Genomic DNA, 27,749 nt, shown 5'->3' on the forward strand with positions numbered 1-27,749 from the left:
CGGCCAACAACCTTCTCCTTAACACTGCAAAGACAAAATAACTAATAATAGACTACAGGAGAAAGAGGACTGAGATCACACCATTGACCATCAGCCTGATCAGTGTGGAGAGGGTGGCAGACTTTCGCTTCCTGGGGGTCCACATACAGGACAGGCTATCCTGGAGTGTGGACACCTCTGAGCTGCTGAAAAAGGCCCAGCAGAGACTGTCCTTCCTGAGAATACTCAGGAATTGAGGTGTAACATCACACAAAGACTGCTGGTGTTCTTTTACCGAGCCTCCATTGAAAGTATACTTACATACTGCATTTGCATTTGGTATACCAGCTGTACAGTGGCTCAGAGGAAAATGCTCCAGAGGGTCATGAACACCGCTCAAAAGATTGTTGGCTGCCTTCTCCCCGCACTGGGAGACCTACACAGATCCCGTTGTCTCAAAAGAGCCCAGAACATCATAAGACACTTCACATCCTGGGCACTCCCTGTTTGAAATGTTGCAGATCAATCAAGGTAAGGACAAACAGACTCAAACACAGTTTTTATCCAACTGCAATAACCACTGTTAATGCTGCCAAAAAATAATGTGCACAATGTCATGTTATGTTTTATGTGATGACTGTGGATGAATGACATGGGTGTGTTGTTTATGGTATGTCTCAGGTATATTTATTCTGATTTATTAGTTATTGTTGTTTATTTGAGTAATTTTAGTACTTTTAGTAATTTTATCCTTTTATTGATTTTTAGGCCAATGAATGTTGCACTGACTGGAAGCACTTTAATTTCGTTGTACCTGAGACAATGACAAATAAAGATCTATCTGTCAGGATGTAACAGAAGATGCTGTGAGCAACACAGACCCCTTGCTGGACTACCCCTCTCTAGCTGGACAGCTTCTCTTCAGCCCTGACCCCAGGATGGCTTCATCCAGCTGGCCTGCTCTGCCTGCCTGCAGGCTCTGCTTGCCACTTCCTGCCAGCCCTCCAGAGACAGACAGTACAATACAAAATGTTGTGTATTTATGTAAATGTACACATTGCCTCAAATCTTTGTGATACTGATTATTTATTTAGTTAAACAGGTGTCCAGGTACTCCACAGTATGACTAGCTGTATAGTCAAAATAGTAGCGGTAATGTTTCATTCTGAGGGGATTCCTACACAATAGCTAAATCTGGCTCTTTTTTCAGTTAACTGGCAAGTTTTCCTTTTACATGGTAGTTGCTATGGCTCAGGGGTATTGACAATTGCGGTGGACATTTGAGAATGAACACACCCAAAGCTGCTAGAATGTAGTAAAAATTTATTGAATATAGCTTTTTGCAGAAAGGACCTGACACACACAGCGTACATTGGGTAGTCTGTCGGCATCTGATGAAACATTCTCCAGAGACAGGCTTTTTATACATGGAGATACAGCTGTAGCCACCTGCACACATCAGTGTCTTGTTCATATTATTAGCACAACGTATCAAAACACAAGGCTACAGTTTTCTCAGAAACTTTCTAGAAAGTCACTAAATTATATATATTCACTACAACAGCTTGATTGATGGAAAGATTAACATTTCTTGTTTAGAACAGACAATAAGTCAGTCTTTTCAAAGGTATGCAATTTACTTACATTTACATTTAGTCATTTAGCAGACACTCTTATCCAGAGCGACTTACAGTAAGTACAGGGACATTCCCCCCCGAGGCAAGTAGGGTGAAGTGCCTTGCCCAAGGACACAGTCATATGGCGGGGTGGGGAATCGATCCGGCAACCTTCTGATTAGTAGCCCGACTCCCTCACCGCTCAGCCATCTGACTCCCTTATGTTTAGTTTAATTGTTTATTTTATAGTTATAAATAAAGGTGAAACTATAAAAGTCATGATTTGCTTGCTCTATAGAAAGTCAACACAATTGATCGTTGGTTTCACTTGTTGCTTGTCTACCCTTTTGGTTTGCCATTTACTATGTAGTCTACTGTTGGTATTATAGGCTTGTGTGCTGTCAGTTATGTGTTTACTGCCTTTTTTCTTACTGTGCTGCCACATGCCAAAGAAAAATGTAATGTATGCATTTGATGAATAATAAAGTTTTGTTGTTTTACTATGTCTGGCCATTAAATCCATAGACATAATAAAGAATGTCTATGATAAAATCATTAAGTGACCTAAAAACAGGTGTAAAGCCTGGTCATTTCCGGTTATTTTCTGCCACGAGGTACGAAGGCAAACAAGCATCTAAGAGAAGCAACTACTAAATCAAAGTAAGTCATCACAAATTATGCATACAAGTTTAATATATTATATATAGTCAACAGTGAATAAGTTTGTTAGGCTACTAGCGTAAAGTTAAGTTTGGTAATAATTTCAGTAGACCCTAACCGTTGTTTGGCCAAACGAGAACTGAACGTTATGAGCTAGCCCAGCCTACCTGTTGTTAGGTTCAGTTTTTCATGTTTTTTCCGCAAGATGATCCAATCTCAAAGTTTCATATGTTAAAGATATAATTGAAAGAGGCACATAGTAGTACTATACAAATTTATTCGAAGGGTAGTGAGTTAGGTAGTCTGCGTTAGTCATTACACTGAGTGTGCCATCGAAACCCAGAAACCACAGAGCCCCCCAATGTATCAAACCCCAATTTACCCCCTGATTGTAACTTATGTCATAGAGTTATATCCGTGATTCAGACTGTAGCCTGTTGCAACATTTCTTAAACGGTCTTAACAGGGGAGGTATTGTAGTCGAAAGGGAATGGGTCTCAATTGTTTCGTTACCCGGGCTTGCATGATTAAGTTAATGACTCGTGTATAGCGTTAGCTAGCTTGTAACCGTGGATTGCATTTCATTAACACAGTGAATGAACTAGTTAGTACTGTTTAACCAACACAGTTGAATATAGTAGGTTTAGTTAGATTTGTTGCCAACGTGGGACAACTGCACAAGACTTCTCAGACATCACTCATGGTTCCCAACAGTTGGTGTGTAGCAGAGAGGATAGAGACTGACTTGTAACCTTACGCTCATGAGTTCAAATCCCCATTCAGCCTATTGTTGTTGGCCAAACATGAAATCGTTTTGCTTCCACATTTTACATTTTTATAATATTTTGCCATTTTGAGGAGGAACCCGCATCGCTGCTTGCAGCTGTATTTATTAATATATTTCTCCGCTAAATGGCCCAATAGCTCAAAAAATCCTGGACCCGATTTTTTCCAATTTGGCCCAATGATACAACAGGTCACTCATTACTCCCAGATGGCTAGTGGCCCATGTGCGCCCATAGGTGGCGCTATAAAACACGCCCAAAGTCTACGTGATTTCCCCAGCGCCCCATTACTCCAAAATGCCTGAAAATTGGTATACATGCCTTAATTCTCATGGGGAACAAAAAAGCCTCAAGGACCCATGTTGTCAGACTTATGAATTTTCTTGTACTGTCCAAATTTGGTACAACCTTCAAAACCTGTCTACTCATAAACCATAGACCCAATCGACTTGAAATTAGTTACAGATGTCTAGAATACATGTCTTTACATAGGGTGACATGAAATAAGAAATGCAATACAAAATGGCTGAAAGAAGTGTATTTATGTAAATGTCCAAATTGCCTCAATACTTTTTTTGTTAATAAATCAAATATAATTTTGACTGATTGTTTTTCAAACCTAATAGGGTTCAAGACAACATCAATCTCTAGTACCATCAACAATTTACATTGACAATACATTTACGCATTTAGCAGACGCTTTTATCCAAAGCCACTTCCAAGAGAGAGCTTTACAAAAGAGCAAAGGTCACTGATCATAACAACGAGGTAGTCCCAAACATTGCAAGCAGCCAAAACATAAAGCATACATTGTGAAAAAACTAAACAAGTTTTTTTTGTGCCAAAAAAAAAACAAGTGCCAAAAGGGAAGACCCATAAGAGCATGCAGTTATACAAGTTACAAATTAAAACAACATGAACCACAAAAAAAAAGTGCGGGACTGTACCTGTAGAAGAACAATCAATAGTAAAATATTTCACAGCGAGTACAAGACTTAACTTCGTTATAACTAACCTACAAGAGCAACAAGTCACACAATAAGACTCATTGTGATCCTGGAGGAACCTAACAACAGGTCCAGCCAAGCATTCCTAAGTGCAGTTGTACTTCCGGAACAGGTGCGTCTTAAGCCTTTTCTTGAAGGTGGGGAGACAGTCAATTTCACCTTGGTATGTCAAACTATGATTGAATTTGAGTAGTTTAAACTTTGGCTGAATCTAACAACTCTTACTACAGAAGAAACAGCTTACTTTTTTATACAGTAACTGAACATGACAATATTCAACACTGACAATAGCTCAATGGACAGGGACAGTGACCTGCAAAGTATGAGGTTGGAGGTTTGAATACAGCTGCAGTCTATTAGCCTGTCTTAAATTTGAATATCTGTTTAGTTAAACAGGATGACATCATTATGAAATACCATGTGCAATTTCATGCAATTCCACTTTGAAATGTCAACCGCTTCTTAAACTTTGTCCCAAAGCTAATACTCTGCCCTTTCTACTCATACATTCTCAACAGTTGGTGTGTAGCAGAGAGGATAGAGAGGCTGCCTTGTAACCTTATGCTCATGATTTCAAATCCCCATTCAGCCTATTGTAGTTGGCCCAACATGAAGTAGTTTTGCTCTCTTGTTGTCCAACTCTTGACCTTCTACAATGTACATTTTGATAATATTTTGCCATTTTGCGGAGGAACCCGCATCGCTGCTTGCAGCTATATTCTTTCTTATGTCTATGGGTAACGTTAGCACTACAGCTTAGCAAACAAACTATCGTGATTCAACTCAGCTTAAGTTAGCTCCAGCTATCTTGCTGAAAAATAGATCTGGACAAACATGCATCTTGAATTGTAGATTTACATGACAAGACAAGTTATTTATTTGAATGAAACACAGTCAGGAACATGAAATAACGTTAGCCCCATTGCCAATAAACTAAATCATCACACATTCTACCAATGCAGCTTGCGGTTGTAATGAATATAAGGTTGGAAAAAGCACCTTTTTTCAGCAACAGCTTCATAGCAAATCCTGTTTTACAGTTTCCCAGGTTTTCAAAACTGTCCTTGGTGAAATGGTTCGCGCAAATGTGTAATTGAGGGTCGAACTACACAGGGATCTTCTCATAGACAAACATCACAGCCCGTCGAGTGTTTGGTTCCTTAGGAAGACTGAAAAGTGTCAGCATTCCCTGTACAGCTTGGAACACTGCATTTACCACATAGTCAATTTTCAATATGCTAGAAAACTGTTCTTCTTTGTAATTCTGTGGAAGTACACAGAGCAGCGTGCAGCAAATTTGGGGGTGTGACAAAGGTACAGACCAGAGCCAAAAAAGGTGGAGCCACCGAACTGATGTAAGTTTGGTAGCTTTTTCAAAACCTACCATTTTACAGCAAAATGTTTTAATTGTTAGATTTGCATAGGAAAGAGGTGTTGGACTTTGAGGTTCACTGTATGTCCATTTTACCCACTGAACTATCGTTATTCAACTGTGACAAGGTAAATTTGGTTCTGCAATCAATGATCCCTTTAAGAATAATAATAAACAAGTTTCTTGCAGTCTGCACACCACCACGGTGAAATGGTTTAGCCTTGACATTTTATCAGCAGTGTTAGGTTAGGGTTATTTTTAGTGCTGTTAGTTAAACGCGTTATTAACAGCGTAAAAGCAAACCCAAATGAACGTTGGAAAAAAATGTTCGCGCGATTAACGCTCTTTTTGGCCTAGCAAACCTTTTCGTTTTTTTTTTCACATGCTGTTGCAACAACTACTGACGTTAGAAAAACTACAATACCACACCGGATCTAGCTAGACTGGAAACAAAACAACAGGCACGCCCCACACACTTGTTTGGGCTTGCGAGCCGGCTAAAGAGTAGTAGCAGAGCCCGTTTACGGATATTAGACATTAGGTGCGTTCGACATGGACAGCGGCTTCATGGCTGCATGAAACGACCGGCGAGAGCGGCCGCTTGCAGTCGGGGAGGAGTTGAAAACGGCTCTGTGAAGTCGGACATTTCAGCTTCTCGTGGTTTGCTGCGTTGACGTCAGTCTCGGCCGATTAAGCGCTGTTTGCTTACTTTATTTATAATTAAACTTAGTCTTTCTGTTAGTGAAGAGGCGGCGTAAAACCCTTTCTTCAATACATTTTTAATTCAATTAAACAATTTGGTCCGGATTTGAGCATTGGTGAAACTGAAGGTGTCAGAATAATACAAAACATGCGTCAAAGTTGTCGTGTGTGAGTCTAGCCAATCATGAAATAGCTGTGTCGTCACTTGAACCCGTGCAGTTGCTCTTGAGAAAATGCGCTCGGCTACACATCCGGCAGTTCTCGAATCGATCTCACGGTACTTTGATGGCGACGTCACAGTGACGTGTCCTCGGCGCCGTCTCAAGTCGGACAAAAAGTCTAGCCAGAATTCACTGTTTCAAGTCAGCCGCCTGCAGCCGGCTGCAGCACCGCATAAGGTCGGGTCATGTCGAACACACGTATCCTCTAGTAGTAGGTTAACTTTCTGTTTTTAGTGGATGGCGAGCTTGAGAAGCCAAAATGGATGCCAATAAGATTCTGAATGGAAAGTTTACTTTGGCATTTGGTTACCAAATGGTTCCATTGACAAGACCAAAGTGAACTGTGTGTTTTGTCGTTGTGAACTGAGCTATCATCGCAGCACGTCGTCCAGTCTGAAATACCACTTGATGGCCAAGCACACAGCTGATGCGAATTCTCCGCCCCCTTGTAAAAGCCAGGCAATTGCAATGTTGTTTTCAATGAAAAAAACATTTGCACGAAGCAATACGAACCACTTTTCCATGTTGATAAGAGCATTAAAATTAGAAAAAATAATGGAAAAAGAAATCAAGGGATATTTAGAAAAGATAAAAATGTGTGATTAATTGCAAGTTAACTATGACATTGATGCGATTAAATGTTTTAATCGTTTGACAGCACTAGTTATTTTCTCTGAATATTACCTCCCCTCCACCGGCTCTGTAATTATGATAATTGTTTTTAACCTACAATTGCCCTAAGACATCGTCATACATACTTAGTACGTTAGTACTAAATATATTGTTTTTCCAGTTGGCTGCCTTTAACCAAATCTCATAATTGCATTTTAACATAGTTTTACCTGTACAGTCAGTGTAGAGTGATTAAAAACAACCTTCATAACCCATCACCGTTAAATAACCTCCAGTGTTTCCCCTAGGACTTTTTTCAAGGGAGGCGGTAGACAAAAATGTGGCCTCCCATTCATTTTCATGGAAGTCACATGACAGGCCCCACAAAGCAGTGTGAGATACCTGGCAGTCTAGTAAGAGAAGCAAACCCTATTTTATGCGTTTATTAGGGCATTTGTGGACGAGCAATGCTAGTATGTTGCCAGGTAAAACTAAACTAGCTAGCATAACTACAGCAAACTTTAGTCGCAGAACTTAACTTTTGAGGTGACGAGCAGGAAGCAAAGAGCCTGTATGTGTGAAAACAGCTTCATCTTATCAGTTTTTGTTGTTTTTTGGAATATATAGCCAAATTATATTTAATGTCATTCTTTTAGGGGGCTGGGAGGTTGTTATGTAGGGTGTGTGTGTGTGTGTGTGTGTGTGTGTGTGTGTGTGGGGGGGGGGGGGGGGGGGGGGGGGGGGGGGGGGGGGGTGGCGCCTCTCCAAAACAAATGGTAGGGGAAACACTGACCTCTGTAATTTCAGTTTGCAGAGACAAAAATTTACTCTGAACACCGCAACACCCACAATCCCCCTTGCCTCCCTGGTGGCCCAATGAAAGTCAGCCATGGGCAGTCATAAATGATCATCCAGAAGTAAAGGTTTCAAGCCCTGAAGCTCCAGCTTCTCTGGAAAGGCTGGAGGGGTTTCTTTAGTGCCAGGAACATGAGCTGTGGTTTGAGTCGCAGGCCCCTCTCCTTTTCAGGCAAGACAGTGGCCTCGCTCTCGGCTGTAGGGAAACGTCGGCGGTATATGTCTGGGTAGGACCTCTGGAACTGAGGAATTGGCTGACAGTTAGTTTACAGTACATACAGTGCATTCAGATAGTATAGATAGATAGATATTTAGAGTACTTTATTCATCCCCAAAGGGTGTATTCACACCTCTTCACTTTTTCCACGTTATGTTACAGCCATATTTTAAAATGGATAAAAAAAAGGTTCCTCTCAAAATCCCCCACACAATAATGTTAAAGTAAAAAAAAAAAGAAAAAAGAAAGAATCACGTAAGTATTCACAGCCTTTGCAATTACACTCAAAATTGAGCTCGGGTACATCCTGTTTCCACTGATCATCCTTGAGATGTTTCTACAACTTGATTGGAGTCCACCTGTGGTAAATTCAGTTGATTGGACATGATTTTGAAAGGCATACACCTATCTATATAAGGTCCCACAAATGACAGTGCATGTCAGAGAACGAACCAAGCCATTGTAAAGGCCCTTGCACAAATTATAAAGTATGCGTTTTTTTGTATTCGTCAGCCTAAAATTCATCACGCACAGACACCTTGCACACTGAGTCCGATGCGTATTTATTAAACGTTTGCGGAAAAAAACGGAACAAATACTAAATGGATTCGTCAAGCAGTGCGGATAGTTTTGTTGCCCTCTCTTATCAAAAAGAGAAAAATTAGGAGAAATAGGAAATAGCCTATTGGGTCCATCCAATCCTGAAGTTACGCAGAGAGGAAGGATAGTTTCATCTCCCTTATCAAGGAGCTCAGAAATTATCCAGAGAAATTTAAAATGTACCTATGTCAGTGGATCAGTTAGATTATCTAATGTCATTTATTATAAAATAACAGATATATTTTCACGTAGATTATTGCAGTCATTTAGGTGACCAGGGCATTGCATGTATTCTATTAAAAGTCCAAGTATACTAGCAACTGAATGAATACACCCTGGTTGGGACGACGTTATCACTTTTGACAACGAATGAATGAATGACATTAGCAACAAGCTATTGTTTAGCTAACTTGAACACAATACTATATAAACCTTCATACACCCTTTGTCTCAGTGGCGGTTCTGGCACACTGTGCGCCCAGGGCGAGTTTATCACTTGCACCCCCCCCCCCGGGAGGAAGAAATCGTGTGCCGCCCCGTAGGGGTAGGGGGCGCCAATATGCCATTTCCCCACTAACTGAAATGATCGATAAGAGAAAACCGTGCAGATATTTCTTTTTTTTTTAATGCTTGTGCGCCCCCCACATGACATGAAAAAATGCCGCCCCGGGCGGGTGCCTGGTCTGCCCGTGCCTAAAACCGCCCCTGCTTTGTCTTTAAAATCTACACTTTTCTTGTCATACAGTGCTCTGCGCTGCGAGACCAAGTGTATCAACTTGTCAGATGCCATTCTGGATTTTGTCGTTTGCTTGTACGGTGGCTCTGAATTGCCAAAAAAACTATCAAAATTCTGGCTACGGATGCGAAAAAAGCAGAAAATCGAACCCAATCCGAACTTTTTTTTGACGGACGAAAATTTCGGAGGCACTGTGCAAGCGCGATTGACATAACGTGAGGTAGTTTTTTTTTTACGTGCGAACATTTCGGATACGAATTTCGGACTCAGTGTGGAATGGCCTTTACGCAGAGCCACAGACAAACCAGGCTAACATGCACACCCTCTCCTACCCCCGACAAGAGAAAAGGGTTTTCCACCTTTTTCTTATATTCCAGGAGGAGCTTCAAAGCTGCTGGCCCAGCATGGGATCAGAAGGTAGAACAAAATGGTCTTGCAGTATGGAGACAAAACAAACCTTTCCTGGATTTATAAAACATTCCCCAAGGACTACATCATTCATGGACACTGTTTCAACTATTTCATGTTGTAATGTGTTTTTCTTAGAATGTTGTTTAATTTGTTTTATCACTTCCCTTCAGAAAGAGTTACGTTTGTAAATTTTAGATCCAAATAATTGTACCATACCAACAAAACCATTTATGAATGTTGTATTGTTATATTTTGAAGTATAAGCAATCCATGGACATTTGAAGTAACTAAACTCAAAGTTCACACCTATACACTAATCTCAGGACTACGCCCAGTTGGAGTAATAGACCAATCGAAGAGTTCACCTTCAAAAGGATAACCCCCTTTCGCTTGGATTATAAAACCCTGACCCACAACCAAACCCTGCTTTTTCGTAAGCATTCACCTGAAGTGTTCACAACACGTCTAACCTATCCTTCTCAATCAGCAACTCACTGGACCACCAGGAACTTTGATGAAAGATTCCTTAGTTCTATTCGTTCGACTACAATAACGGAACTTTGATTCTTCTTCTTCAAACCGTCAACAGTAACTGCGATATTACTACATTTTTACTTGTAACATTGGCATGGTGTGATTTAATTTGTCTATGTTTGATTTAGTTTACAAATGATTTAACCTAACTTTCGTTAGGATTAGTGACCATAGACTGTCCACCATTGTTCTAAATAGGCCTATCTCTCTCTCCCTTCCCCTCCCCATGCGCTCTCCACACGCCATTGTGTATTCCGCTCTCATTATAGTATAGACTAGGCCTACTGCACTGTTCAACTAAACTCTCTCTCAACTAACCCATAACTTCTCTGGTATTTGTTCATTATAATTACATTTTCTTAAATGAATCATTGTGTATAATATTCGCGTTATCCCTCCCGTTATCTGATCTGCTCTACTTTCATAAAATTCATTACGTAAGATTATAGACATTATAGCGAAGGCCATTATTAAATATTATTAAATAAGGTTTCCTGAGTCCCGTTATACCAATTATGAGGTGTTGCCCCCCAGAACTAGATACTTTATTATAAATTAAGTATTGCTAATCTTAAACGAGCATGACCCACTACACCATGAAGTCCAAGGAATTGTCTGTAGACCTCAGAAAACCACTAGGACTCTTCTTAGAGTTGGCAGCCTGGCCAAACTGAGCGATCGGGGAAGAAGGGGCTTAGTCAGGGAGGTGACCAAGAACCCGGTGGTTACTCTGACAGAGCTCCAGCGTTGCTCTGTGAAGATAGAAGAACCTTCCACAAGGACAACCATCTCTGCAGCACTCCATCAATCGGGCCTGTATGATAGAGTGGCCAGACGGAAGACACTCCTCAGTAAAAAGCACATGACAGCCCACCTGGAGAAACAAAATTCTCTGGTCTGATGAAACAAAGATTGAACTCTTTGGCCTGAATGCAAAGCGTCATGTCTGGAGGAAACCAGGCCCCGCTCATCACCTGGCCAATACCATCCCTACAGTGAAGCATGGTGGTGGCAGCATCATGCTGTGGGGATGTTTTTCAGGTGCAGGAACTGGTAGACTAGTCAGGATTGAGGGAAAGATGAATGCAGCAATGTACAGAGACATCCTTGATGAAGAGCGCTCTGGACCTCAGACTGGGGTGAAGGTTCATCTTCCAACAGGACATCGACCCTAAACACACAGCCAAGATAACAAAGGAGTGGCTTCGGGACAATTCTGTGAATGTCCTTGAGTGGCCCAGCCAAAGCCCAGGCTTGAACCTGATTGAACTGATCTGAAAAGGGCTGTGCGCCGACGCTCCCCATCAAAACGAAACCTGATGGAGCTTGAGAGGTCCTGCAAAGAAGAATGGGAGAAACTAACCATAAATAGGTATGAAAAAAATACTTGAGGTTGTTATTGCTGCCTAAGGTGCTTCAACAAAGTATTGCGCAAAGGCTGTGAATACTTACGTACATTTAATATTTTTGCTAATCTATTAAAATATCAAAACTAACTTTTTCTACTTCAGGGTATTGTGTGTAGAAAATTTAGGACAAAAATCTATTGAATCCATATTAAGGATAAGAATAAGTCTGTTACTGTAGTAAGATGTGGAAAAGGTGAAGCGCTGTGAATACTTTATGGATGCACTGTACGAGAGGAACACTTGTTCTTACATGTTCTTGTAGTCACCTCCATGAATGTCCTTTTCTAAGAGTAAATGGCCTTATTGCATATTTTCCCCTCAGATAGGCTAATGTATAAAGAAACTGTTAATGCCATACATGTAGTTACTAACAATGAAAAGTGTCATTTGAGAAAATGTGACAGTAATCAAGACTGCAGACTTATATTGAGAACATCTCTTGACTAATGCCAGGAATCTCTGTCTGTTTGTTTGTGTGTCCACGTTAGGGGTCAGATGGCTGAACGGTTAGGGATCAGATGGCTGAACGGTTAGGGAATCGGGCTCCCAATCAGAAGGTTGCCGGTTTGATTCACGACAGTGCCACATGACGTTGTGTCCCTGGGCAAGGCACTTCACACTACTTGCCTTGGGGGAATGTCCCTGTACTTACTGTAAGTCGCTCTGGATAAGAGGGTCTGCTGAAAGACTAAAATGTAAAATGTAAATGTAGTTTACCACAATTATCTGGAGAATTGGGCACTCATAATTTTGCAAGTGTCCTTTTTATAATCCAACGGAGTGCGAATTGATATTCGTTACAGCATTTTTATTCTTTCATTTTTTTATAATCCCCATCTTTCATGTGCCTCCACGGGTATCATGGGAACTCATCGCAACCCCTTCACTCTGATTGCTCCTCTGGTCATCCCTCGCACCACACACTTCACAAGCAGGTGCACTAGGAGGCTGTATCGGAGGCTGTCTGATAACTTTAGTGAATTTTGTTTTGCTAATGCGATTAACAAAGGCATTCGCAATTAAATTAAATAGGGTGACCAGATGTCCTCTTTTACCCGGACATGTCCTCTTTTCGAGACCTAAAAAATGTGTCCGGTAGGGATTCCAAAATTGTCCGGGATTTTGCCTCGTCGGATATTTGTGTTTTCTTGGTCTTTCACAAACTATTACGCCCTTATATTTTTTGGAAAGGGTATCTCCCTTACGTTCCACCTTCTTGCGCGAGCTCTGACTGTACAGAGAACTGTCGTTTTGATCAGATAGTGCGGCATGCACTCCCTGACCCCCCCCCCACCCCCGTCGACGAGATTTCACTAACTCTGATGTTATTTAGAAGCTAATTCGCATTTACAACTGATATGGCCAGGTTAGTGCTGACTGCTGGCATAACATTGCATCTGCTTTCAAAGTGGTTTCTTTATGGATGAAATGCTGGCTAGCTAACAGAACTACAATATAAAGTGGATATACTTAGGACAGATCCAGTGTTTCCCACACAGACTAATTTGTGGCGGTGCGCCACAGAATCAACACCGGCCGCCACATATTGCGTTTCGTAATCATTATTCTTTTAACACTATTTAGGTTAAAACACGCAGCGTATTTGTTCAGCTGCATTTCCTTTCCCTGCTCTCCCTCCGTTTCTCTGTCACTTACGCGTCTTTCTCTCATAGTTAAAGTCACTGTGTCTAATCACGACCGTTTTTTAGCTAACATTCTGATAAAATGCCACTTCAAATATTGATAAAAATTATTGTATCACCTTTTCAGCTGATTTACTGATTTCACGTTAAGCTTTAACTTCTTACCTTTCAAGCTAAATATTGTAAAAAAAATCGAGTTAGCTTTGCTTTTACTAGAGCCGGTAAAAAGACGCTGGCGCCGGTAAATTAGCCGTGAGCTACGCTTGTCCAAAACCGACCGCACTTATCCTCATAGTAAACACTCGCCGGTGCTGTTTTTCCGGGGATATTAACTTCATCCAGGGTCACCAAACTGACCATCAATGCTGTCAATATATCCGGGGCGTAGTTATGTCCTTCACAATAAGATATCACGCTTTAACATCTCCAAATTATGCGATAAAATCTCAATTTGACAGTATACCACCACCTGCTGGATGTTTTGTTGAACTCTTTTCATGTCAGTCCTTTTGCCCCCCTCTTTTCCTCCCGTCGACAACAGATCACCTCACACATGATGGTGTATTTTCATGGCTATACAAAGTAATGTTAAGCTAGCGTTAAAAAAATACACTCATATGTTAACCCATAGCAGCAGAACAATGACAATATAGAAACACTTTTCAGAGAAAAAATCGTCGCCCGAGCATCGCCCGAGTAGTCTTTCGGCTTTCTCTCATCAATTTAACTTTCCTATATTATTTAGACATGTAAACGTCCATATATGTTCATGAAATTTGACACGTAGATTGTTTGGTATGCCTAAAATAATACTACTTACACTTTGCTAGCGATCGCAAAAGAAAATGGTGGCAAAAAGACCGGAAACCCCATTTGGGTTTGGACAATAGTAGTTTACAGCGGTCGGGATTGGACAACCGCACAACGCCAGCACACGTTAGCAACGATGCATACATACGCCGTTCTAGTGACACAGACAGCTATATCAGCGAGCCTTCAGCATTAGTGCCGTTGCTAAAGATCTAGGAAAGTTCAGGGTACTTTTCGCTAGGAACCGACGATGTCTTAATCGAAGGTTCCCCTTTGTTCTTTTGGTGAGAAGTCTAAGGAGCTAACTACTTAGCTGGCGTCATGGAGCCGACCAGTTAAATAGTTATTTAGCACTAGCGTTGCTACCTGCATATGCAAAAAATTATTTGTTTGCTGTTGATTTTGTGAAGGAGTGAATCATTTTGGGTTAATATTGAATATAATAAAGTTCTGTGTAACACATTTTTTACGGGTGGAATTATTTTGAACCCCCCCGCCACAAATAGATTTCTAATCTGTGGGAAACACTGAGATCAGTGAATTTTGTTACAGAAATTTGTGTGTTTACTGATGTCAAAACTGCCTGTATATTGCAAATGTACATGCAAGCACTGTATGGTAAATTAGGCCTACAAATCTGGCTCAACCATTGTGCGTGTAAGGACTTCTGTTATAAACTAAATGTTTAGAAGAACAGAGAACCAATATAGTAATTTTTTATCAACACAACATCAGTAATTTATAACTTAGGAAACAGCAGACAAATTAAGGCTACGTAATCATTTGCATGAATGTAGGCTACCACAGCACTGGTAATTTGACTAGAATAGATGTGGAGGTTGAACAAGTACTTCAGAGATGACAGAGAATTTCAGTTGTGATCTGAGAAATATAGGTATCAAAACCACTAAGAAGAACTGTTGTCACCAGCTGCATCACAGGCACTGCACTATCTATAATTCCAGAAATCTGGATCAATTTTATCACGGACACCATGCAATATCTATAGTTTAAGTAATGTGTATGTTTCACTGACATCTTTATCACCGAATCACAGGCACTATGCAATAGTTGAAAATAAATCCGAAATGGCAATTCAAATATGAATTTGTGTGCCTCTAAATATTGGGAGTCCTACTCAACTGTTACCCATAATCATTAGCTATAAGAATATAGTCATGTTCAAAGTTATTTTGCCAACACACCATTCCTCTCCTGGTTACCTGTTTGAGTCTCTTTCTCTTGTCCTTAGCTGAGAGCCCTCGGTCAGCAATGAGCCCCTCCAGTAGCTCTTGCAGGGGCCCCTGGGAGCCTGAGACCCTCTGTTCCTCAAACTCCGCCCTGCTGATTTGCCTACAGTAGGCTGGGGACACCATGGAGGAGTCTGCATCCGCACCCAGGTACTTTATCTGAGGTTAGAAAACCATGGAGGATTTCAGGAAAAAAAATACAGAGGGCTGTGTCTCCAGGCATTAGCAACAGTTTGCAATTCTACAGGTAATTGCAAAAGATTAAAACAATAAATCGACATACAGTCAGGGTCAAAATTATTGGCATCTCTGAATTTTAAGTCCAGAATTTCTTAAGAAATAAATGCAAATGAAACAATTTTGTATAATCAGAATATTTTAACCCTCCTGTTATCTTTGGGGTCAATTTGACCCCATTCAATGTTTGACACCACAGAATACATGTTTAACATAATTATTTGTGTTTCTTATTTAATGACTTTTCCTAATTTAATGTGGACAACAAGGTAAACACAAAATTAACTTGATTATATGTTTTCAGTGTCGTGTACATATTTTGTAACATTGATGTTCTTTGGGGTCATTTTGACCCCAGGCTGTTCTAGCTGTATGAAACATATAAGAAATATCTACATTTACACAAATTTGTTTTAAATAACAAGTAATTTTATAATGTTTACAAAATGTCCCTCTATTTTAGGGTCCTAAACTAACACTATAGTACACTATAGTATTGCGAGAACCACTGATTATTTCCATAACATTGGAGGGTGGGAAAACATAATTCACCCAAAATAGGGGAGGAGCAAACAAATAAAAGCTTCCAGAACAAGCCTTATAAACTATTTCTCTTGATGCTATGTGGGCTCTCTCAATTGAAAAGGAGCTAAAAGCAAAGTCTGCTGTCAATTATGTTTTGTCACAGGTTTTTGACAGTGAAAGTAACAGAGCAGAATGAGTCTGAGGCAGAGGATAATATTGAGGACCCTAATTATGAGGGATCCTCTGATGAGAATAATACTTTTAGTATCAACTGAAACTGAAAACATTTTTATTTCCAATTGTAGGTAATTGATTTGGATTTTATGGTGATTTGCATATTTTCCATAGTCAGGCAAAAAGTAGTTTTGATGTATAAAGGGGGTGGGTGGGGGTTATTTTTATTATTTAAAGGGATATTTAGGTGGGTCAACAAACAAACAAGGACCTGCACAAAAAACCTGGGTACAAATCTGATTCTGGGGGTTAAAACAGCTGGGATCAAATTGACCCCAAGGACGAAAGATGTTAGTAAATTTGAGGATAACAGAAATGTCCAAAGTTACTGACCACACAGTGAAATAAAAAAATAGGGTTCCCACACCTTTTGACCAATAGATACAAATTTTTTTTTCTTTATAATTCCCATGCTTTTTATGCATTTAGATGAGCGTAAAACATGGCATTAACACACACCTGGCCATCCAACAAGTATGATTACACATGCATAAGGTTAGGCCAAAAATTGGTAATTCTGACATAATTTGCCTCCAATTTAGCGATGGATCCGGAGTACCACAGGGTTCAGTTCTAGGCCCTCTGTTATTTTCACTCTATATGTTGCCTTTAGGAAACTTTGGGGTAAATGTTCACTGTTATGCAGATGATACTCAGCTATATTTGTCTATAAAGTCTGGAGAATTTCCACATGCTATGGAAAAATGTGTTTCCTGGTTGAGAACTTGAATGACTGCAAATTTCCTTCTTCTAAATTCGGATAAAACCGAGGTTCAAATTTTCGGTCCAAAAAAATACAGAAATAATTTATCCAATCTGACCTTAGACTTCATTTTTCCATCAACATAATATTGCCAAAACACAAAAATTCCTCTCAAAGGATGATGCTGAAAAACTAATACATGCATTTGTTATGTCCCGATTGGACTACTGCAATGTGTTGTTCTCTGGCTTCCCAATTACCTACCTAAATTTTTTTACAGCGGGTGCAAAATGCTGCTGCTAGACTATTGACAAGAACAAGAAAGTTTGATCACATAACGTTTGCTCTTGTCTCTTTACACAAGAGTATCCCTATCCAAGCCAGAGCTGACTCCAATGTTCTACTTCTAATTTACAAATCTCTGCATGGATTGGCACCACTGTACCTCTCCGGTCTCCTTGCACCCTGTTGCCCCGCAAGGACACTTACATCTCAAGATGCCGGCTATCTGGTGGTTATCAAAATTAATAAAAAAACAGCTGGAGCGTTCTCATATAGAGCACCTCTTCTCTGGTTCAGTTCTAGGCCCTCTGTTATTTTCACTCTATATGTTGCCTTTAGGAAACTTTGGGGTAAATGTTCACTGTTATGCAGATGATACTCAGCTATATTTGTCTATAAAGTCTGGAGAATTTCCACATGCTATGGAAAAATGTGTTTCCTGGTTGAGAACTTGAATGACTGCAAATTTCCTTCTTCTAAATTCGGATAAAACCGAGGTTCAAATTTTCGGTCCAAAAAAATACAGAAATAATTTATCCAATCTGACCTTAGACTTCATTTTTCCATCAACATAATATTGCCAAAACACAAAAATTCCTCTCAAAGGATGATGCTGAAAAACTAATACATGCATTTGTTATGTCCCGATTGGACTACTGCAATGTGTTGTTCTCTGGCTTCCCAATTACCTACCTAAATTTTTTTACAGCGGGTGCAAAATGCTGCTGCTAGACTATTGACAAGAACAAGAAAGTTTGATCACATAACGTTTGCTCTTGTCTCTTTACACAAGAGTATCCCTATCCAAGCCAGAGCTGACTCCAATGTTCTACTTCTAATTTACAAATCTCTGCATGGATTGGCACCACTGTACCTCTCCGGTCTCCTTGCACCCTGTTGCCCCGCAAGGACACTTACATCTCAAGATGCCGGCTATCTGGTGGTTATCAAAATTAATAAAAAAACAGCTGGAGCGTTCTCATATAGAGCACCTCTTCTCTGGAACAAATTACCTGTCTCAATTAATGAGGCTGATAATCTTTCGACATTTAAAATTAGGTTAAAACTTTCTTGTTTAGTAAATTCTACGATTTTTAAAAGGTAAGCGTGTGTGTATTTACATTTTATGTGTGTATCACATGTAACTTTAAATTGTAATTATAGTTTATATGTTCACATTACCCCATCTAGATGTTACATCCAGATTTTACAAATAAAGTAAACCTGTTACTGTATATTGTTACTGTTATAGTTTCCGTTGCTGTATATTGTTACTGTTATAGTTTCTGTTACTAGTTGAAGACAACGGGGGACGGGTTGTTTTCATCCTTATTCGTATGAGTATAACTTATTTTAGAGTTCTTTCCCCTGGAACAGATTTCATGTTCCAACCGAGGGGGGCTGTCTTGGTGTGTGAGGCTGCTTCAAACACCCCTTTTTGTTCTGTTGAATTGCTGCAGGAGTCCACATTTGACTGGTGGGGATCTCATTCTATTATGACTGTACCTGTTAAGGCCGATTTATACTTTTCCGAGTTGGACGGATTGGTTGAATTTATACTACTCTGACGGCTCTGCGTGCTGAAAGCAATTCACCGCCAGAACAGTAGATCTCGCTGCACTGCGATGCTACCTAGATTATCGAAAAGTCAGAGCAAATTTACAAATGAGCCATTTCATCAATAAAATAAGCACATTTTCAGCAACTACACTGCCCATTTCTCGTTACATTTTAATTCAGATGCTGATTTACATGTACTGTTTAGCTGAAATATGAGTTGTAAAAACTTACAGCAATAGCGGTCAAACGATTCTGTTCTCTTGTTGGTCACGGCAACCCCGCCCCTGACGCAAGCGGTTCTTAATACGGATCAATCACAGCCAAGGGGTATCCGTAAAATGACTGACTGATGGACGGATAGTCAGGAAAATCAGGAGGTGCATGTAGAGCTCTCTGAGGGGTTCGGAGAGGGAGTTCCTTGACGGAGAGGGCGTTCCCTGTGTGTGTGTCCGTAAAAACGCAGAAGTGTAAATTGGCCTTTAGATGCTCCTGGCATTCTCTAATCCCTGCTCTCTAATCCCCCCCCCCCCCCCCCCCCCCCCCAGCACCTCGTCCCCAGCACGTCGGTCGGCCAACCCTGGACCTAGTTGTCAACCGGAAACCAGTCTCCATGACGGCCAATAGCAGGTTTCCCGGTCCAGTTCTACATCTATAAAGTTGAACTATGGATTTGTGTTACAAAACCCATAGACACTGTATGAGGGTCCCAAGGTTTTTTTCTCCTGTTGTGAGTTTTTCTGGGAGTTTTTCCTTGTCTTCCTTGAGGGTTTAGGTTGGTTGAGGGGCAGTTCTATGGGCGTATGTGAAGCCCACTGTGACATGCTTACGTGTAAAAAGGGCTATACAAATACATTTGATTTGATGTGCACTAGAGCAATGGTTCTCAATCCTGGTCCTCAAATACCCCCTGTCCTGCATGTTTTAGATGTTTCCCTGCTTCAACACACCTGATTCAAATGAATGGGTCGTTATCTAGTTATGCAGAAGCCTGCTAACGAGAATCTATCATTTGAATCAGGTGCTGACTGCTGGCATAACATTGAATCAGTTGCTTTCAAAGGGTTTCTTTTAAGCCGGCTGGCTAACAAAACAATATAAAGTGGATACTGATGTCAAAACTGCCTTCACATTGCAAATGTGCACATACTTTTAAAACCAAATAAACTACGACATTTTAATCACCAGCTGCATCACGGACAAGGGCACTATTCCTACCACTTTAGTCTCCTTGGTCAGATTCTTGAGGCATGGATATAGGAATCCACAAACAGGCATACGACAGGAACAATGTTCAGACAAATTTAGTTTCCTTATTTTATGCGATACAGAAATTACAAGACTACAGCATTGCATAGCACAAAGGAAAAAATACTAACTTTAATGTAAACATAAACAGAACTGCAAGCGCTGTATGGTGAATTAGAACTACAATTATGACAACTATCTCAACCATTGTGTATGTAATGACTTCTGCTATAAACAAAGATTTAACAGAAAACTAATATAATAAATTTTGATCAACATAACAGGCAATTGATAACGTAGGAAACAGTATACAAATGAAGGCTACATAATCACTTGCATGAATGTACCAGAGCATTGGCAATTAAAATGATGAGAAATTGCTTTTATGATGATCTGCATAAGTGACTATAATTGGGTGTGCTCAAGCCTTTGGCGAGCACAGACATTGTTCTTACACATATATATTATTATTTATTTTTCCACCCCTAAGGATCCCTCAATATTTGGACTACATAGACAACGTTGGTGTCAAAATGTTCGTCTTGCTAGCGATTCAAGTCTTTTTTTATTTGTCAGGTGCACAGAGCAACACAAGGTTAGCATTGCTTGTATTTTTATTTACATTCCGTTGCACGGTTAAGGAGCTTGCAACGTTTTTATGGCAAAAAGAGCCTTGTGTGCAACAAGGGACCTTAGTGCTAGCCTAACGTCACAACGTCAGCACACGTTAGCAACGATGCATATATACAACGTGCATAGATAGATACGACAGGTTAGTACGTTTTGTGCCGTTGTGTACTAGCAGCCTCATACATTTGAGCAATTCAAGACTTGCATGTACAGTAAGTAATATCACATTAAATACTGTATTTAAACTCAAGCATGTGTGGTGCGTCGCTGTCTTCAATGCCACAGCATAAACTTCATGTCAATCTGTTTGTGAAAACGGATAACTTGTTGAATCTTTCGACAAGCCCATCAGTCTGAGGGTGGTATGGGGTGGTCTTAATGCCCTTGATTCCTATATACTTATACACTTGCTTAAGAAGTTTTGAAGTGAAATTAGTTCCCTGATCAGTAAGCACTTCCCTCGGAACCCCCACCCGTGAGACCAGCTGGAGAAAAGCATTAGCTACCTGCCTCGTCTTGATGTTGCGTAGAGGGAACACTTCTGGGTACCTAATTGCATAATCTGCAAAGACCAGAATGTACCTATTGCCTTTGCGACTGCGTTCTAATGGCCCCACTATATCCATTGCCACTCGGGTAAAGGGAACATCCATTATAGGCATGGTGACTAATGGCACTCTATCCAAAGGATTTGCAGAATCTCTGCATACATATTACATTTACGCATTTAGCAGACGCTTTTATCCAAAGCGATTTCCAAGAGAGAGCTTTACAAAAGAGCATAGGTCACTGATCATAACAACGAGGTAGTCCCAAACATTGCAAGCAGCCAAAACATGAAGCATACATTGTGAAAAAACTAAACAAGTGCCAAAACGGAAGACCCATAAGAGCATGCAGTTATACAAGTTACAAATTAAAACAACATGAACCACAAAAAGTGCAGGACTGTACATGTACAAGAACAATCAACAGTAAAATATTTCACAGCGAGTACAAGACTTAACTTCGTTATAACTAACCAACAAGAGCAACAAGTCACTCAATAAGAGTCATTGTGCTCCTAGAGGAAACTAACATCAGGTCCAGCCAAGCATTCCTAAGTGCCGTTGTACTCCCGGAACAAGTGCGTTGAGCCTTTTCTTGAAGGTGGGGAGACAGTCAGTGTCCCTGATGGAGGTGGGGAGCTGGTTCCTCCATTGGGGGGCCAGGCAGGAGAAGAGCTTGCGTTGGGACCGGGCGGTCTTGAGCGGTGGGACCACCAGGCGGTTGTCTGAAGAAGACCGTAGGTGACGGGTGGGCGTGTAAGGTTGCAGGAGACTTGATGTAGTCGGGTGCAGTCCCGTTCACTGCTCGGAAGGTCAGTACCAGGGTCTTGAATCTGATACAGGCATTGATGGGTAGCCAGTGGAGAGAGATGAGGAGCGGGGTAACATGGGATTGTCTGGGTAGATTGTAGACCAGGCGGGCCGCTGCGTTCTGAATCCTCTGAAGAGGGCGGGTTGCACATGCTGGGAGACCAGCGAGCAGCGAGTTGCAGTAGTCCAACTTGGAGAACACCAGTGCTTGGACAAGCAGCTGGGTGGAGTGCTCAGACAGTTATCTCCTGATCTTCCGGATGTTGTAGAGGCAAGACCGAGAGACTGCGGCAATGTGGGCCGTGAGGGAGAGCTCGTCATCTATGGTAACCCCAAGGTTCCTGGCAGAGGATGAAGGGGTCACCGTTGCAGATCCCAGGGTGATTGACAGATCGAGGGAGATGGAGGGTTTAGCCGGGATGATGAGAATTTCTGTTTTGGCGAGGTTCAGCTGGAGGTGGTGCTCGATCATCCAGGCGGAGATGTCTGTGAGGCAGGCCTCAATCCTAGCTGAGATCCCCGGATCAGTCGGGGGGAACGACAGGTACAGCTGCGTGTCGTCAGCGTAGCAGTGGTAGGAGAAGCCATGGGAGGTGATGATTGGTCCAAGTGAGGCGGTGTACAGAGAGAAGAGGAGGGGTCCAAGGACGGAGCCCTGTGGGACACCAGTGGAGAGCTGGCGAGGGCCTGACAGTTTGCCTCCCCAGGAGACCTGGTAGGATCTTCCCGACAGGTAGGATGAGATCCACTGGAGTGCAGTGCCAGTGATGCCCATCTCAGAAAGTCTGGAGAGTAGGATCTGGTGGTTAACCGTGTCAAACGCTTCAGAAAGGTCCAGCAGAATGATGACGGATGACCTGGAAGCCGCTCTGGCAGACAAGCCGCTCTGGCAGACGAGTATTAGGCCAATAAAAACAGTCAACGACCCTGTCCCATGTTTTATTCTGGCCTAAATGCCCTCCCCATGCAGTAGCAGGTGCTAGCTCCATAACTATAGCTCTGAAAGGACCTCTCTCATCCCCATGGCAGTACAAGATGTCTCCCTTTAGCTTAAACTTGGGGCCTGTAGCCTCCCCATGCTCATCTTCAGCCAACCCAGTGAATGGTTTCAGGGACATATCTGCTCTTTGAGCTTTACTTATGTCTGCAGGGATTGCCTTATTCAAATCGCTGTCAAACTCAGGGTTTGGATCCGTTGCTACCAGTTTAGTAACCCTAAACTTCTCTCTTCTCTTCTGGCTCCTTGTCTTGCATTAATCTGAGTCAGCAAAAGGTAACCCATGTCCCATGAACTGTCCCTGTCTTGTGTCGCCTGAAAGCCATGTTAGAGGCAGCCACGTTCGGTAAGTCCTATTTTTACACATTTTAAGCTAGAATCAATAATTGGGTTCGTGAAAGTACACTACTCTTGAATTATGGTGAAGGTTTGAGCACTTTGAGACCTTTAGATCGTGAGTTTGAAGTGACGGAATACTTTTAGGGGAACAAGCGATTCCCCACAGTCCTGTCCGCTCAGAAATTTGATTTGGGTCCTGAAAGTCTTTGTAATAAGCCAGGGAGACCGCATAGGCTTAGGCGGCAGCCATGTTTTGGTCGCGTCATGTTGATAAGTTCACCATTTTACAGTTCGGTCGACACCAAAAATGTTGAGGAGGGCAGCCTTTTGGAGATTTATATTTAGTCATTTAGCAGACACTCTTATCCAGAGCGACTTACAGTAAGTACAGGGACATTCCCCCGAGGCAAGTAGGGTGAAGTGCCTTGCCCAAGGACACAACGTAATTTGGCTTGGCGGGGAATCGATCCGGCAACCTTCTGATTACTAGTCCGACTCCCTCACCACTCAGCCATCTGACTCCCGATGTGGGTATTGTGCTTTTAGCCACATGCTCCGATTATTGTGTGATTTGTGGAAAACTTGAAAACTTGGAGTGAGACTGAGTCCCGGGGGTACATTGTTTTGACTTCTCAGAGACAGACTCGGCTTGCTCACCGGCAGTGTGTAAACAATATTGTATTTCACTCAATTCTACTCCTAAAACATCAGGGAGGGCTGTTTTTTGTAGACAAGAGCCTGCTGAAGATAACCAGTATATAGGTTCTTTCAAAACAAGCCTATTTCATTCGTCATTTGCCTGAGAACACGACCTACGTTAGCCAGGCTAGTTTCACTCGGTCAGCCTATTTAAAGGTTTCTGACAGTCAGAATCATATATATGTATATACATATGTACATATATGTATTAAGATTTACTTGACATGAGAATGTGCGGGCCGTCACGGAAAGTTTTGAGCAGGCGTGCGAATGTGCGGACCGTCCACAAAGTATTGTCTGGCTCTGTAACATGGCGAATTCTAACTGAAAAGTGCCGAAACTCACCAAACATTACAAAATAAAGTTTCCACTACTACGTTTATGACGTTGACGATTCAAAAACATATATAAAAGTTTGATCATTAATGTGGATGATCACATCAAAATGCCAAAACGGGAAATGCTATATATCCTTCTGTTTAATTCGCCACCACTTCAACTTCTGTTAAACTTGAGGGTGTCAAACGAATGACAAAATCACTCAGGAAAGGCATGTCACGCAAACCTGCCATGCTGTTACGATGCGCCACCACTCGTTTTTTTCATTTAAAGTTTTACATCGTACCATTTCTTCTTAATTTCTGCCATGGTCCGGTTCTCTGAACCCACAGCATTTATGGCACTATAACAATTAGAATCAGATCAGATTATATCATGTAGCCTATGTAATACAAACACGGAATTTACTGTGGCAGGGAGGTGCAAAACACTAAACATATACGAATCTTAAATTAAGTGAAAGTACAAAAGTTTAACTATTTATAAGAACTAAACAATCTAAGAATACAACAATTCTTAGACAAAAGAGAAACAAAGAGCTACATGTTAAAAACAAGAAAGGGCGCAAATAGTAACAGTTTTACATTCTCCCACTTTCTTTTGTCGCTAATACCTGATGACAGGCCACCAAACAGGACACATTTTCTCGCCTCCACCTCTGTTGTCAGAACCTCGATCTCACAGTCACGGTATTTCTTTGAATAAACGCCGCGGCATTTAACGTTAATTTTGGATGCAGCGTTTATTTGAGGGCGGCGTTTATTCGAAGAAATTTACATTTACATTTAGTCATTTAGCAGACGCTCTTATCCAGAGCGACTTACAGTAAGTACAGGGACATTCCCCCCGAGGCAAGTAGGGTGAAGTGCCTTGCCCAAGGACACAACGTAATTTGGCTTGGCGGGGAATCGATCCGGCAACCTTCTGATTACTAGTCCGACTCCCTCACCACTCAGCCATCTGACTCCCGATGTGGGTATTGTGCTTTTAGCCACATGCTCCGATTATTTGTGTGATTTGTGGAAAACTTGAAAACTTGGAGTGAGACTGAGTCCCGGGGGTACATTGTTTTGACTTCTCAGAGACAGACTCGGCTTGCTCACCGGCAGTGTGTAAACAATATTGTATTTCACTCAATTCTACTCCTAAAACATCAGGGAGGGCTGTTTTTTGTAGACAAGAGCCTGCTGAAGATAACCAGTATATAGGTTCTTTCAAAACAAGCCTATTTCATTCGTCATTTGCCTGAGAACACGACCTACGTTAGCCAGGCTAGTTTCACTCGGTCAGCCTATTTAAAGGTTTCTGACAGTCAGAATCATATATATGTATATACATATGTACATATATGTATTAAGATTTACTTGACATGAGAATGTGCGGGCCGTCACGGAAAGTTTTGAGCAGGCGTGCGAATGTGCGGACCGTCCACAAAGTATTGTCTGGCTCTGTAACATGGCGAATTCTAACTGAAAAGTGCCGAAACTCACCAAACATTACAAAATAAAGTTTCCACTACTACATTTATGACGTTGACGATTCAAAAACATATATAAAAGTTTGATCATTAATGTGGATGATCACATCAAAATGCCAAAACGGGAAATGCTATATATCCTTCTGTTTAATTCGCCACCACTTCAACTTCTGTTAAACTTGAGGGTGTCAAACGAATGACAAAATCACTCAGGAAAGGCATGTCACGCAAACCTGCCATGCTGTTACGATGCGCCACCACTCGTTTTTTTCATTTAAAGTTTTACATCGTACCATTTCTTCTTAATTTCTGCCATGGTCCGGTTCTCTGAACCCACAGCATTTATGGCACTATAACAATTAGAATCAGATCAGATTATATCATGTAGCCTATGTAATACAAACACGGAATTTACTGTGGCAGGGAGGTGCAAAACACTAAACATATACGAATCTTAAATTAAGTGAAAGTACAAAAGTTTAACTATTTATAAGAACTAAACAATCTAAGAATACAACAATTCTTAGACAAAAGAGAAACAAAGAGCTACATGTTAAAAACAAGAAAGGGCGCAAATAGTAACAGTTTTACACTCTCCCACTTTCTTTTGTCGCTAATACCTGATGACAGGCCACCAAACAGGACACATTTTCTCGCCTCCACCTCTGTTGTCAGAACCTCGATCTCACAGTCACGGTATTTCTTTGAATAAACGCCGCGGCATTTAACGTTAATTTTGGATGCAGCGTTTATTTGAGGGCGGCGTTTATTCGAAGAAATTTACATTTACATTTAGTCATTTAGCAGACGCTCTTATCCAGAGCGACTTACAGTAAGTACAGGGACATTCCCCCCGAGGCAAGTAGGGTGAAGTGCCTTGCCCAAGGACACAACGTCATATTGGATGGGCAGGGAATCGATCCGGCAATCTTCTGATTACTAGCCCGACTCCCTCACCGCTCAGCCATCTGACTCCCACATCAGAAATACGCTAATTCAGACAAAGAAATTACCTCAAAAGTGCAGTTATAGTTATCTGCATATTAATTTATGGGAGGAGGCAAGGCGGGGTCAGTGGCTCGTTCACGTTCGATCAATCTCACGTTGATTGTGATTTATAAAGGAAAGGTGCGCCGGACCTGGCGTACGACCGGTTTTATACATGTGAATATATCTGTGCGTAGGTACTTTGAGTTTTGGTCGTACGCTATCTTCTGGTGTGAAAGCTGCGCAATCCTTTATACATGAGGCCCCTAGTCTTTTGTCAGATGTGTATATAAATACTCTTGCTAAAGCCTGTGTTTTGAGTGACTTTGCATGGGTTTCCAAGTTTAGGTATTGCTACTGCATGTCACAGTCAAAACTGAAGTCTCTATCAAGTGTAGATGGAAAAAGCTTCATTTTTCACCACTGACATGGACCCTTTCTTCACTTTACAGGTCATGCAGAGGCCTGCTCAACAGAGTGCAACAGAGCATGCTGAAAGCAACAACAGAGAATGTTGAGTGTAAAAGAGGATGCAACAGAGGATGCTGGAGCAACACAGACCCCTCTCTACCTGGACAGCTTCTCTTCAGCCCTGCCCCCAAGACAGCTTCATCCAGCTGGCCTGCCCTGCCTGCCTGCCCCTGCCTTGATATCTCAAAAGATCACTGAATTACAGCTGTTGAAACTTCAGCCAAATCTTATAATGCAGAACAAATAC

The 27,749-nt window shown here is 41.4% G+C and overlaps 1 protein-coding gene and 1 long non-coding RNA gene across 3 annotated transcripts in view; one reads left to right on the forward strand and one right to left on the reverse strand.

Moving 5' to 3' along the window:
- The first annotated feature begins 1,776 nt into the window (after positions 1-1,776).
- Positions 1,777-27,634, forward strand: LOC124466284. The gene is made up of 3 exons (XR_006955908.1): positions 1,777-2,255; positions 15,422-15,569; positions 27,484-27,634. It is a non-coding gene; the product is annotated as an uncharacterized LOC124466284 (long non-coding RNA).
- Positions 6,933-27,749, reverse strand: part of depdc1b (DEP domain containing 1B) — a 77,189-nt gene continuing 56,372 nt past the window's right edge. The window contains exons 10-11 of one of the 2 annotated variants that reach the window (XM_047018070.1): positions 15,393-15,578; positions 6,933-8,051 (exon numbers count right to left, since the gene is read on the reverse strand). In XM_047018070.1, coding sequence (XP_046874026.1) covers positions 7,881-8,051; positions 15,393-15,578 — 357 coding nt within the window. In that variant the 3' untranslated portion in view covers positions 6,933-7,880. Of the gene's footprint in view, positions 8,052-10,444; positions 11,644-15,392; positions 15,579-27,749 lie in introns of those variants that run through there. The other variant, XM_047018071.1, reaches the window with a different exon arrangement.

This window comes from Hypomesus transpacificus, unplaced genomic scaffold (assembly GCF_021917145.1).
Source record: "Hypomesus transpacificus isolate Combined female unplaced genomic scaffold, fHypTra1 scaffold_89, whole genome shotgun sequence".
In the NCBI taxonomy this organism is placed as follows: Eukaryota; Metazoa; Chordata; class Actinopteri; order Osmeriformes; family Osmeridae; genus Hypomesus; species Hypomesus transpacificus.